Source organism: Trachymyrmex cornetzi, unplaced genomic scaffold, assembly GCF_001594075.2.
Source record: "Trachymyrmex cornetzi isolate Tcor2-1 unplaced genomic scaffold, Tcor1.1 scaffold185, whole genome shotgun sequence".
In the NCBI taxonomy this organism is placed as follows: Eukaryota; Metazoa; Arthropoda; class Insecta; order Hymenoptera; family Formicidae; genus Trachymyrmex; species Trachymyrmex cornetzi.
Genome location: NW_017296473.1, coordinates 102,011 through 116,884, shown reverse-complemented (window position 1 = coordinate 116,884; position 14,874 = coordinate 102,011). Strand labels below are relative to the sequence as shown.

The window sequence follows — 14,874 nt, the reverse complement described above, 5'->3', positions numbered from 1 at the left end:
AAGAGAAGGGGTATTTCACTCATCGTACCTTCCGAACGACCTGATCATGACAATTTGAAAACTCGCATTCCTCCTTTTTTCTTATTTCCGATTTCTCTTTTATTAGGTACTTGAACGTGCATCTTCTCGCGTCTAGACAGTATTTCTTCAGGATTTTATGATCGTCGGCAAAAATTAAAATTTATTCTTGTCAAGCTATTTCTATTCTACTACTTCCTGTTGTTAACGACGCCCTTCAACACGTTACATGCGTTTGGGAATGCGACTTTCTATTTACCCAGGATTCCCGATCCGTTTTTAGATATTACTTATTTAAACTGAACGAGTTTCAAAACGAACATTCTCGACATGGTTTGTAATTTGTCATAAATTTTATTACTGAGGATCGGGTGATCCTGGGTATCTATGTTTTTATTATCTTTCCAAAATCGTTGGAAAGGCTTTCAACGACATATTTTCTACATATTGTCACGCTCGCCGATCGGTGACCGTTAACTCTCGCATTTTCTCTTACATCCTGTCTCAACGATCACCCTATTAAGTAATCTCGAAACGAGGAAATCGTGGAGTCCTCCCGGACGTAAGACTACTATACCTCTATGTGCTCTTACTTAAAATAATATCCGCTAAAAATTGATAAGATCTTTTTATTCCTCTAACTTATTTGTAATCTAAGGCCTGGCTGCATCAACGTTATTTTACTTTTAAGCAAGGCTTAAAACTCTCTTTGTCCTTGTCACTTTTCGGTATTAAAACAAGATAGAGAGAGTTTTAAGTTTCGCTTAAAATCAAAGTAACATTGGTGCAACCGGCCTAAGAGGAACAAGGGCCTCTAGTCCATTTCTCATTATTTACGGCTTCTAACCAGGATCTGAAAAGAATAATTTTATGCTTGAAATTTTATGCTGCGTTCAACTAATAATACAAGTACATTATATTTACAGTACAATCCTGTAAAGAAGAAAATTAACATTTGATAGAATAGTACTTTTCGAGAAAACCAATAGTTCATCAACTTTAACGCTTAATATCTCGATTCACGAGACAGAGCGACACTTTTTTTCTGCCAGATTCTTTCGTTTCATGCAAAAACGCGTCGAATTAAGCTGCTGTACACCAATCGCCCTAGACCGCCGACTGATGGCATTGATCACGACACTCATTTCTCCGACGGTAAACGAAATCCTAGACACTCATTTCCTCGAACACCTAGACACCCACTTCCTCGACGGCGAACACCTATACATCCGCTTCTTCGACGTCGAACACCTAGACACTCATTTCCTCGATGGCGAACACCTAGACACCAACTTCCTCGATGGCGAACATGTAGGCAACACCTAGACACTCACTTCTTCGACGGCGAACACCTAGACGCCCACTTCCTCGACGGCGAACACCTAGACACCTATTTCCTCGACGGTGAATACCTAGACACCGATTTCCCCAATAGCGAACACCTAGACACCCATTTCCCCAATAGCGAACACCTAGACACCCACTTCCTCGATGGCGATCACCTAGACACCCATTTCTTCGACCTAGACATCCACTTCTTCGACGACAAACATCTAGACGCTTAATTCCTCGACGACGGACACCTAAACGCTTAATTCCTGAATATCTATACACCCTCTTCCTCGACGCGGTAAATACCTGGATCTTCAACGACAATCTCGATGTTTTATTTTAATTATAATTAATATTTTATTTTAATTCATTTTATTAATTATATTTCATTTTAATTTCAATTTATTATAATAATATTGCGCCGCGTGCACGTCACATCGTATATGTGACAATGTTGCCATCGCTGATTATCACAGCCGTCATGTGTGGTTGATCACATTCGAATGTGCAATGCTGCCATCGCTAGGTTAAATCAAAAGCCCTCTAGTGTCGAAAAAACGAGATGGACATTTTCTCCTGGTCGACGACAACATAATAATAATAATAACGACGTATCTGAATCTAATGATCTGAAAAGTAGCAGTTCGGAACTTTGCATCGCGATATCTCCGCTCATAGGGCACATAGAAAAAAAATAAAAGCACTTTTATCATACAATCCGTGTGGTGGCTATCGATTGAGCATACATAGAACGCGATCGATTTATCCGTTATTGAGATCCGATAATCTCGATCTGCCGCAACTCGTCGGTTCGCGTAATAGAGGCACGGCAGTGTCGCTTCGCGCAGCTTATCGCTGAGACATTACCTGTGTCTCCAAATAGATATTCAGTTGTTGAACTTACATGATATTCTAAATGGAAGCATATTTCAATGATGTTGTCAATTCGCACGTTACAAATTAAATGCGAGTTGGTCACAAAACGAGAAAATAAATTAAAAGACATCGTGGAAAGGGACCCATCACGTTTATGTTAGTAAATTCAAATATATTTAAAAATTTTGTATCTTTTTGTAAGTTCAAACTGTTTTTTTGTTCATGTACATACATCATCTTGGAAATAATTCGTTTACGAAAAATAATTTCTTCATCTTTTATACATTATCCCAATCAAATTGATGGAATAATTTACGTCTGCGTTATACGCTAGTTGCGTAGCTCATGTGGCACCACCACATCGGTCAAGTCAGGCGTAACATAGACACTCAAGCGAAATTAGCATCCGCTGCGTTAAATAATCAAACTAATTAAATTTATTTAAAAATATCTGTAAAAAGATACTGTAGATGCAAAAATTCCGAAAAATAACAATCAAACTAATATTTTACAGTTTTCCATCAAAAAATGATCAATTAGATAAAAAATGATAAATGTTGAAAATAACGGAGCCATCTCCGATGATCTTGACCTTCACATCAAGGTCATGGCCATGAGTGATCTACAGAAGGATTTAGTCTGTGCTCGTTATTCGTTCAAAATAGGGATGTTCGATACTGTATCGATTTTCCAAAATATTGCAATATTTCATGTATCAATACCTGTTAATAATTAATTACATAATGGGTAGGGCGCAGAATAAATGTGAAGAACGTTTGGTATCATACACAAAGAAGAAGTGCTTATATCTGAACTCGTTACACTAAAGAAACAGAATTACCAACTATGCTTTACAAAAAGGAACTGAACAGACTCTAGTACATTTAGTACTTAGTACCTAATTTCAGGCATCACGCCTGAGTGGACGTTGTATAGAGATTTTTGTACACACACCCTCGCATATACGAATAATCTTAACAATTTAATCTTATTTGAGTCATACATTCTTTAAACTTAGATGCATATAGCCTCTTAATTAAAGCATCAATTATCATTTCGGTTGTTGGCAAGTATTCGATAATGGTATCACCACTTTCCGTCTTTTCTCTGATAAAGTGATGACGGATGTCAATGTGCTTCGTCCGTATCCACCGTTCCTCACCAATTCAATTACACCTACTCTCTAAATCTCGTGAAGTGAAATCTCACTCGAAGAGACCGAAGATTTAGCCTGTCTTGAAAAAAGAGTGAAAATGCGACTGCTCTTATTCAAGAGTGGTAGATTTTCACTCTTTTTAGAGTGAGATTTACTCTTTTGAAATGAGATTCATTTCAAGAGAGTGAAATCTCAATTCGTTTTTTTTTAGTGAAATACCGTAGATGGAATCTCATTCCAAAAAGGGGATTGAGATTTTACTCTTTCGGAGTGAATCTCATTCCAAAAGAGTAAATCTCACTTTAAAAAGAGTGAAAATCTGCCACTGTTGAATAAGAGTAGCCGTATTTTCACTCTTTTTTCAAAACAGGCTAAATTTTCAGTCTCTTCGAGTGAGATTTCACTCCATGAAATTTAGAGAATACATTGTTGTTATGCAATCTTGTAGAGGATGTGTTCAGATTTCCGTTAGTTATTAAGAACAGATTTCCAGATCATTCGAAATATTGTTTGCTTCTTATGTACATATATTGTTTTCGACTTTCGAGCGATCTTGATGTCGAAATATGTATTTGCGTGCCAACGCCGGCGAAGGTCCTCAAATACGTGAAAAAGGGGATCTTTAACGACGTTATTATTGTCGCTCCTCATTCGTCGCCAGTTACTAGGCCGATCGTAACGACGAATCGCATTATCGCTAATAAATTGTATCCACGAGCCGGTCGAGTTCGCGTACGTAAAAAGCAGTTCGAATCCGGAGAGCGACGAGCGAAGACGAGCCGAAAAATCCGGCGAACCAAATAATTAGTCTTAGTTGCCGCCACGGGAGAGCGAAGGCTCCCGCCGGTAATAAAGTGGTCCTTCGAGCCGGATATACGGCAATACGGATTATAGTTCCTCGCGTCAATCAATTCGTTCTCCGCTCGTTCTCATCTCGCGGGCGCCGCAACACGCACTTCGCAACCAAGTGTAAGTGACTTTCGCGGGCACCGCAACACGCGCTCCGCAGCCAAGAGAGTCTCGCGGACGTCGCAACTCGGGTCCGTCGGTGCAGTGACTCTTATTCGTTGACGCTGTAACGCGTCTCGTTTTTGTGTGGGTGACTCTCGCGGGCGTCGCAACACGCGCTCCGCAGTCAAGAGAGTCTCGCGGACGTCGCAACTCGCGTCCGTCGGTGCAGTAACTCTTATTCGTTGACGCTGCAACGCGTCTCGTTTTTTGTGTGAGTGACTCTCGCGGGCGCCGCAACACGCGCTCCGCAGCCAAAAGAGTCCCGAGTAGAAATTGAATGTAGTGGCTGACTAGATATGAGCTAATAAAATTGCGTTATACATCATCACTATCTAGTTTTTCTAAGTAGTGACGAACTAGTAATGTAACGTTCACTTTTTTAGTGACTATGTTAAAAAAATCAGCTAATAGCTAGATAGAAAAAGATTGTAAAGTGACGATATTACAGAAAATGTAGTCAGTTATTATACATATTAAAGCTTCTAGTAACTTTATGAAAAATATTATCTAGCACCTAGCTACAACTAGAAAATAAAATAAATTAATAAATTATATATATTTTTTTTTTGTAAGTACACCCCCTGAAAGTTTTTGGACAAATTTTGTTAAGAATTTTTACTTAGATATTAATTTTTTTTATTGTATTATCTTACCCTTGACGGCTACCTGTTGCTTATCCACTGGTAGGTTTTGAACACGGGTCCTCAGGATTATGAATCTTATAACCTATCCGCTGCGCTACTTTCACTTATCGATATATGTCTTTCATTGTCTACATATGTATATCCAGTTATTAGTCTAATTTGATTACGTGATTAATAGTAAGTGAAAAAGTAAGATTATATTCGTTTCCTAAATATTATCTAGCTATTTTTTAGTTGGCATCTGATTCAAATAACATGTCCACCAGTTCTCAACCATAATTGACTTATTCGTTTATTTAAATAGTACTTTTTTAGTTACGCAGAGTGCATTTCATTTTACATATCTTATTCTTATTATTCATTAAATATTAAAAAAGGAAATGAAATATCATGCACGTCATGTGTAAAATGGAAAATGTTTGTAATATCACTAAAGGCTGCATTCGAAAACGTTACCGAATATCAGGTGTCCCAATGTATCATCTTATACTTGCTTAATATTGAGTAAGCAACAAGGATAAAACAATAGATGAAGACACTCAGATAACATTTCTACACGCAGTCCGAGTATATCATATTTTGGCGTTTGCCTTGTACGTTCACACGCTGTAAATAATTCATTGTTGCTTATCAAATATTAAATCAAAAATGGTGATCACACCGAGCAAAATATTAAACAAAAACAAATAATGTTTACAAGTTGTGTGAGTGCTAAATCGAACTCTGTAGTCGGAAAAAGCCAAATAATACTACACTCGATGCCCGTATAGATGCAAAAGTAAGGTTATTCCATATTGCTTCCTTCTGATATTCACTGCCAGTACTGAAAATCTATAGTAAACATAACGTATACTAGAAATCTTCAGTACTGGCAGTGAATATGGAAACACAGCCATACTAGTCATGAGATGATCATTTATAATACATTTTTAATCGATATCCTTAATAAAATTATATGGGGCACCCATTTTGCGAAGTTTCATGGATTTCATTCATATTGCTTGAACTTGAACAGTTCGATGAATAAAGACTCTATGCCGAATAACAGACCTGTAGGCTAAATGGTTGCTGAACTGTAGAGCCGTCAATTTTTGGGCTTCCTCATCGCAGCATTCTTTTCGCTTGTCGTTAGTGGGCATGAAAGGCAAGTTTGAGAATGAAATGTAGATGTTTTCTTATAGAAAATTGAACGCTCTTTCACGTAAAAATATTCTTTTTTCGATCAGACCGGTTTACGACGATGATGTTTGTAAGTTTTGAAATTTTCAAAATGGCGGCGCGCTTAAAAGGCCAGTCTTAATTTTCTTTTAATATAGCTCAAAATGTAGCCCCAGGTCTCTACTTTGTTACTCTAAAAGGACTTAATGGGACACGCATTCGTTTGGGAGTAAGAGCTAGGAAAGTGAGGTAATGTCTCCGTCACCCTGCCGACGCGTCATCACGCTCGGCCCAGTCGCCCGGCATGGGTCGCTGTTAGTCCCTGATGACATTTCTATACATGCATATGAGTTTAAAAACAATTGCTCTCTGCGTTTAACAGGGTTGAGACTGTCTTCAAGTAATACCTTAATGCCTGCATTACAATTGTTTTTTTTTATTTTTATTCTATTTGTTATTTTTATTAGTTATTTTTGTATGTGTTTATTCTTCTTTTGTTGTTTTTATTTTTTATTTATATTTTTTGGATTATTTTAATATTTCATCATTTATTTTCGGGGGAAAGTTATTTGAATAGTGGCATTAGAAAATTTCTTAATGGATAGTTTCTTTTCTCCAGAAAGTGAAATGAAACAGTGGTACTTTAGTGTTGAGGGCACTATTTTCTCTGTGGAAAATCTGGCTGCCAACTTTTGTTTAGCAGTTTCGTGTTCATCTTTGGAGATACGAAGAAGACTGCAGTTTCAAGAAAGTTCTTTTTGGCCCACTGGTAGAGAGATTGTGGAGTGAGAATAGGCTCTCCAGTAGTTATTTGCAGACTGGCACGCCGGGCTCCCCTTTTCAATATCGCACCGATACCGTCGCATGCACCCTTTCCGTGCGCTGTGGCATGGAAGTGCCACTCCGCCTTTAGTCCGAAGTCTTCTTCATGACACATCAGCCGTATATCTGTTCCAAAGAATCGTCATTGAAAATATCAAAGCCACTTGTTTTGTTAAAAAAGTGATTTACATCACTGATGGGGCGAAGCAGCACTACAAAAACCGATTCCAGTTTGCCAATCTGATGTGCCATGAAGAAGACTTCGGACTAAAGGCGGAGTGGCACTTCCATGCCACAGCGCACGGAAAGGGTGCATGCGACGGTATCGGTGCGATATTGAAAAGGGGAGCCCGGCGTGCCAGTCTGCAAATAACTACTGGAGAGCCTATTCTCACTCCACAATCTCTCTACCAGTGGGTCAAAAAGAACCTTCTTGAAACTGCTTCTTCGTATCCAAAGACGAACACGAAACTGCTAAACAAAAGCTGGCAGCCAAATTTTCCACAGCGAAAATAGTGCCTTCAACACTAAAGTGCCAGTTTCATTTCACTTTCTGGAAAAAAGAAACTCTCCATTAAGAAATTTTCTAATGCCACTATTCAAATAACTTTCCCCCGAAAATAAATAATAAAATATTAAAATAATCCAAAAAATATAAATAAAAAATAAAAACAACAAAAAAAGAATAAATATATAAAAATAACTAATAAAAATAACTAATAAAAATAACAAATAGAATAAAAATAAAAAAAAACAATTATAATGCGGGCATTAAGGTATTACTTGAAGACAGTCTCAATCCTGTTAAACGCAGAGAGCAATTGTTTTTAAACTCATATGCATGTATAGAAATGTCATCAGGGACTAATGTTGGTATAATACCATAAATATCAGTTAAGACTCTTAGTATTTTTCTTTAGGACCTTTTTATATTCTAGTAACTTTAACTCCCTCTATGTAAACTTGCGTTAGTAGTTAGAAGTACACCTTTCTATAAAACTTCGTTACTCTTTGATTATATACTCATTATTGTATTCTGTACAATTTATATCTCAAGAACTTAATAAACCGATTCATCTAAAACGTGATCCGTTATTCTCTGTATCACAACAATCTACAGGTTATGGGCCCAGTCAATAGTGTGCTCATATGCAAGTGTAATATCAGAATATCAGGGAATCGTATCAAACCAAAAATATAATTTCACATTGCACAGATTGTCTAGTCAACGACGACCGTATTCTAAAAATATAGAATAAAAATGGCTGAATCTACGTCCAGCATATCAATGAGTTTTCAAAAACTCAAAGGACGTGATAATTATATAAATTGAAAATTTTAGATGAAAAATTATCTGCGGCATGATAATTTGTGGTGTACTATAAAAGGTTATCCTGATGACGACACTACTAACGCAGATACAAAAGCTCGAAAAGATGAGAAAGCTCTATCGATAATAAATCTCATGGTGGAAGAATGTTGCTTCTCATATCTCATGACTTGTGAAACTGCAAAGGACGCGTGGGAAGCGCTTGAGAAAGCCTTCGAAGACAAAGGTCTTAATCGACGTCTAGGACTACTTCGTAGTTTATGCTCAGTGAGGTTAGAGAATTTTACTACTATGGAAGCATACGTTAATGAGATAATGTCTATCTCAGAAAAACTTCGTGCAATGAATAAACCAGTAGACGATGAATTTTCTCGGTGCGTGATGCTTCAAGGACTTACCGATGAGTATCAGCCGATGTGCATGACTCTAGAGCATTCGGCAACAGTAATCACAAGTGATCTGGTCAAGACGAAATTGCTGCAGGATACCAAATAGAAACGTGAGGTAAATCAAATTGCCATGTATTCTACTCAGAAGCAAAAGCCTACAAAGAATAAGTTCAAGTCAAAGAAACCATGGTGTTTCAATTGTCGTTCTGTTGGACATCTCACGAAAGATTGCTTAAAACCAAAACGTAAAGAAGAGGTTGAGTTTAAGGGATCATCTGGATCATCTAATAAGAAGTCATCGGACAAATTCTCAGATAACTTGAAACCTGAAAAGAATAATAATGAAAAAGGATTATTTACAGCCCTTAGTGCCTTCAATAACACGAATGATTTACATGGTTGGTATATCGATTCCTGCTGCTCGAGGACTATGAGTTCAATTAAAGAACAAATGTCAAACTATTCTGAACAATCTGCAGGTATGGAAATTACTATTGTTAATAATGAAAAGTTATATAGTAAAGGCATTGGTGATATACCTATAAAGGTAAAAGGCGTATCTAGTAATCATGATAAAACTATTCGCAATGTCATGCATGTTCCTAACCTATCTGTCAATTTATTGTCAGTTAGTGAGACAGTAAAAAAGGGTTATATAATCACTTTTGATTCTAATGGATGTAAAATATATGATAATGATGATTATATAGTCCAAGGTAACGTCCAGATGACTGGTTCTGAAGTAGGAGGTATATATAGACTCGATGTAGCTAATGAAATAAAAAATGTTCTTATATCAAATGAACATGAAACAGCGAATATTTGTGCCGCAAATATGACGGAACAACTTTGGCATAGAAGATTAGGCCACTTAAATTATGCCAGTTTAAATCGACTCAAACAAGATTTGGTTACAGGAATAAAATTTACTAGCAAATCCACCAATAATAGGTCTCCATGTATATCATGTCTCAAGGGTAAACATTCAAGACAACCCTTCAAATTGAATGAAAACAAAGAATTAGCTGAAAACAAATTGGATCTGATCCATACTGATTTATGTGAACCAATGCCTACTGAATCATGGAGTGGTAAACGTTATATGCTAACATTCATTGATGACCATTCAAGAAAAGTATTCGCTTACTTCCTCAAAGACAAAAGTGAAGTCAAACAAACTATCCAGGAATTTGTAGCAATGGTGGAAAATGAATGTGATACCAGAGTCAAGGTGGTTCGTTCTGATAATGGAACAGAATACTGTAACAACACAGTAAAGAACTTCTTTGCAAACAAAGGAATAAAACATCAATTAACAACACCATATACTCCCCAGCAAAATGGTCTCGCTGAACGCTACAATAGAACTATTATGGATAAAGTTCGATGTATGTTGCAAGATTCCAATTGCGATCCAAGAATGTGGGCAGAAGCAGCTAATACAGCAGTCTACCTGATCAATCGTTCTCCTGCGAAGAAAATACTAGATATGACTCCTGAATAGGTCTGGACCAACAAACCAATTGACCTAGAGCATATACGAGTATTTGGATGCGTAGCTTATGCGCATATACCAAACGAGAAAAGGATAAAGCTGGATCCCAAAAGCAAAGAGTACATTTTTGTGGGATATTGTGAAAATAGCAAAGCTTATAGATTGTTTGACCCAGAAACGCATAATGTCATGAAATCAAGAGATGTCGTATTCATCGAAGATAAATATGGAGATACCTTGGAAAGTAGTAATCAATCTAAAACACCACTACAACAGATTCAACTACCCTTGGAAGAAGAAAATGAAGAAGAAGAATATCAAGAGTTAGAAGAATCAGAAGCAGGGAGTGATGTCGAATATCATTCTTTAGATGATGATAACGAAGCTGTTCATCATCCCTTAGATCAAGATGAAGATAGACAGGGTCAACGAAGATATCCTTTGAGAGAACGAAAACCTAAAGATCACCCAGATTTTGTAATGTATTACACTACTTGTGATACCCTTGAGCCAATAACCGTAAAGGAAGCTCTATCAAATAATGATAGCTTAAAATGGAAAAATGCTATGCAGAGTGAAATTAATTCATTTCAGGAAAATGACGTATGGGAACTTGTTGATAAGCCTAGTAACGTAAACATTGTTCAAAATAAATGGTTTTTCAAAATTAAGCATAATTCTGATGGTGATATTGTAAATTACAGAGCTAGGTTAGTGGCTAAAGGGTTCACACAAAAGAGTGGAATAGATTTTGCAGATACGTATGCTCCAGTAGTCAGACATAGTTCTGTTAGATTATTAATTGCCCTTGCTGCTCAAATGAATTTAGAGATAGACCATTTAGATATTCAGACAGCGTTTCTGTACGGTAGTTTAGAGGAGAAAATTTACATGGCTCAACCTGAAGGTTTTATCAGAGAGAAAGAGAAACATAAAGTTTATCTTTTAAAAAAGGCTATTTATGGACTTAAACAATCCTCTCGTGCATGGAACCATAAGATTAAAGATGCACTCATTAAGTTTGGTTACAAACAATGTAAGAATGAATCTTGTGTATTTACAAAAAAAGGGGATAACAATTCTATAGTTATTATAACAATTCTATAGTTATTATCGCACTTTATGTAGACGATTTTCTCATTTTTTACAATGACACTCATGAAATGCATGCACTCAAAACATCTTTACAAAATAACTTTAAAATTAAAGATCTAGGTCAAATTAATTATGCATTAGGCATGAAAATTGAACGGAACAAAGAAAAAGGTGAAATTAAAATAAGTCAAAAGCAATATCTGATTTCTTTATTAACAAAGTTCGGGATGCTAGACTGTAATCCTGTATGTACTCCTTTAGAACCAAATATTAAATTACTTCCTGGAAAGAGTGAACTTGATGAAGGAAATTTACCTTATCAGCAACTCATTGGTTCTCTGATGTATTGTGGCTAGATATGTGTTATGGCTAGACCAGATATTAGCTTTGCAGTATCCTATTTAAGTCAATTCAATGTAAATCATACTAGGGAACTTTTTTGGCGGCCAAACGAGTGCTTCGGTACCTTAAAGGCACAATGGATCTTGGTTTAGTATACTCTAAGACTGTAGATTGTAAATTAGCGGGATATGTAGATGCTGACTGGGCTAATGATCCCATTGATAGAAGGTCATTCACAGGTTATGCCTGTACTTATGCAAATGCAGCTGTGTCTTGGGAATGTCATAAGCAGACTAGTATTGCTTTATCATCCACAGAGGCAGAATATATAGCTCTTAGTGAGGCAGCTAAAGAATCAGTGCATTTAATGAATTTTTTTGATGAAATATTAAAGCAGAATCATACTATTACATTATATAATAGTAATAATTGTGTAGAACTATACAACGACAATCAATCTGCTCAAAAGATAGCATATAATCCTATCTCTCATAGACGTACTAAACATATTGACACTCGCTATCACTTTATACGTGAAAAAATTAATGAAGGTAAAATCAAGGTAACATATATGTCTACTACTACTATGATTGCGGATATCCGTACCAAGTCATTACCAGGCCCAAAGCAAAAGTTTTGTACTACGGGATTGGGACTTTGCAAGTAATTTCTTTTTATGTGTGTGTTTGATGTGAAGACACTCATTACATTTTTTTTTTGTATTTATGCTATTAAGGGAGTGTGTTGGTATAATACCATAAATATCAGTTAAGACTCTTAGTATTTTTCTTTAGGACCTTTTTATATTCTAGTAACTTTAACTCCCTCTATGTAAACTTGCGTTAGTAGTTAGAAGTACACCTTTCTATAAAACTTCGTTACTCTTTGATTATATACTCATTATTGTATTCTGTACAATTTATATCTCAAGAGCTTAATAAACCGATTCATCTAAAATGTGATCCGTTATTCTCTGTATCACAACAATCTACAACTAACAACGACCCATGCCGGGCGACTGGGCCGAGCGTGATGACGCGCCGGCAGGGTGACGGAGCGACATTGCCTCACTTTCCTAGCTCTTACTCCCAAACGAATGCGTGTCCCATTAAGTCCTTTTAGAGTAACAAAGTAGAGACCTGGGGCTACATTTTGAGCTATATTAAAAGAAAATTGAGACTGGCCTTTTAAGCACGCCGCCATTTTGAAAATTTCAAAACTCACAAACATCGTCGTAAATCGGTCTGATCGAAAAAAGAGTATTTTTACGTGAAAGAGCGTTCAATTTTCTATAAGAAAACGTCTACATTTCATTCTCAAACTTGCCTTTCATGCCCACTAACGACAAGCGAAAAGAGCGCTGCGATGAGAAAGCCCAAAAATTGACGGCTTTACAGTTCGGCAACCAGTTAGCCTACAGATCTATTATTCGGCATAGAGTCTTTATTCATCGAACTGTTCAAGTTCAAGCAATATGAACGAAATCCATGAAACTTCGCAAAATGGGTGGCTCACTTGGCATGGAATGCCCCATATATATATATATTTATATAATCACGTAATAAAACTTTTAGATTTAATTAAAGAATTGCTATGTATGTATGAAAAATAATTAGGGTAAATCGGGGGAATACGCCAGTTGGGGGAATATGCCACTCGTTGTGTTTAACAATAATACCGATTAGCAGCGCTTGCGTTAATGACAGAATTATTTACAATTGTGTGCTTAACATTGCATAAGTATCAAGAATTTCCTCGCAACAGTATTGTTTTTATGAGGTAAATATGACGGCATGGTATACGAAAATGTACTTATAACTTTTATAGTGCTTTATGTAAGTTATTATTTAAGCATTACGCAATATTTAGCTAGATTAGCTTGTTAATCTATTAGAGTATGTTAAAATAAAAATATTCAGTACATTGTTGATTCATTTTCTTAACAGTCGTACTGTACAGGCTCATCACAAGATGAAATGACGTCTTGGGGCAATATGCCACTACTTTTGTTGGGGTAAAATGTAGTCATTTTCTTTAATATGTAGGTATATACAGGGTGCGGCGCTAAAATCCGGACAAATTTCAAGTTGAAATTCCTTCCGTTCAATACCATTGGTAGATGTCGCGATTGGCATTTAAATAGCTTGACGCATGTACTAAACCATCATAACCTCGAAACAGTCGCAATGTTGAAACCAAGTGCGGAGTATAACCGAAGAGCGATTATCGAAAATATTCGCGCCGGGCGCTCGGCGACAGAAATCATTCGGTTCTTCGGGTATCCGATATCGACTGTGTATGATATCTTCGCAAAGTACCATGAGTCGGAGAAGTCCAATGAAGGTTCTGCAACACCGGCGAGGAAATTCCACTCGAAGGAGCGCGTTATCAGGACACCCGACATCATTCAACGGGCTAAGGAGCTGATTTTTGAGGATCCAGGGCAGTCGATCCGAAAATTGTCGTCGGTTGTTGGTGTGAGCGAGAAAACTATGCGTCGAATCGTCGAGGAGGACCTTCGCTACAAGTCTTACACAATTAAAGTGAGACAGATGCTTTCCGAAGCCGCTAGGACAAAGCGAGTTGAACGCTGCAACCTGCTTTTGTGTTCCTTAAAACACAATGCTGCCGGACGACTCAAGTTTTTTTCTGACGAGAAAATTTTTACTGTGAATGCGAAAATCAATCAAAGGAATGACCGCTGGCTCGCCCACAACCCTGAAGATGTCCCCATTGTTGCAAGAACGAAATTTCCGGCGAATGTTCACGTGCTAGGTGTTGTGTCCAGTGAGGGTGATGTTATGCCACCGCATTTTTTTAAATAAATTTATAAAGGGGAAAATGTCACAAAAGAAGTTTATTTGCGTATTCTGACAAATGTAGTGAAGCCGTGGATGGAAACTGTGTCGTCTGGAAAGCCATATGTTTTCCAGCAGGACGGTGCGCCCGCCCACACAAGTCATTTGGTGCAAAATTGGTTGTCGGACAACGTCGACATGTTTTGGTCGAAAGAATTCTGGCCTCCCAACAGCCCAGATTTGAATCCTTTGGACTTCTACGTATGGGGAGTGGTTGAAAGGTCACGAACAAGTCCAGACATCCAAACGTCGCATCATTGAGAGCCGCTATTGAAGCGGCATTCACCGATATGGACCGTGACACATTAAAGCGTGCTTGTGCACGCTTCAGACCGAGAATGGAGGCGG

The 14,874-nt window shown here is 37.3% G+C and overlaps 1 protein-coding gene across 1 annotated transcript in view; it reads right to left on the bottom strand.

Annotated features, from left to right (window-relative positions):
* Positions 1-802: 802 nt before the first annotated feature.
* LOC108759441 (putative U5 small nuclear ribonucleoprotein 200 kDa helicase) overlaps positions 803-14,874 on the bottom strand; it is an 81,454-nt gene continuing 67,382 nt past the window's right edge. Inside the window, exon 6 of the mRNA XM_018504891.1 lies at positions 803-871. Coding sequence (XP_018360393.1) covers positions 814-871 — 58 coding nt within the window. The 3' untranslated portion in view covers positions 803-813. The remainder of the gene's footprint in view (positions 872-14,874) is intronic.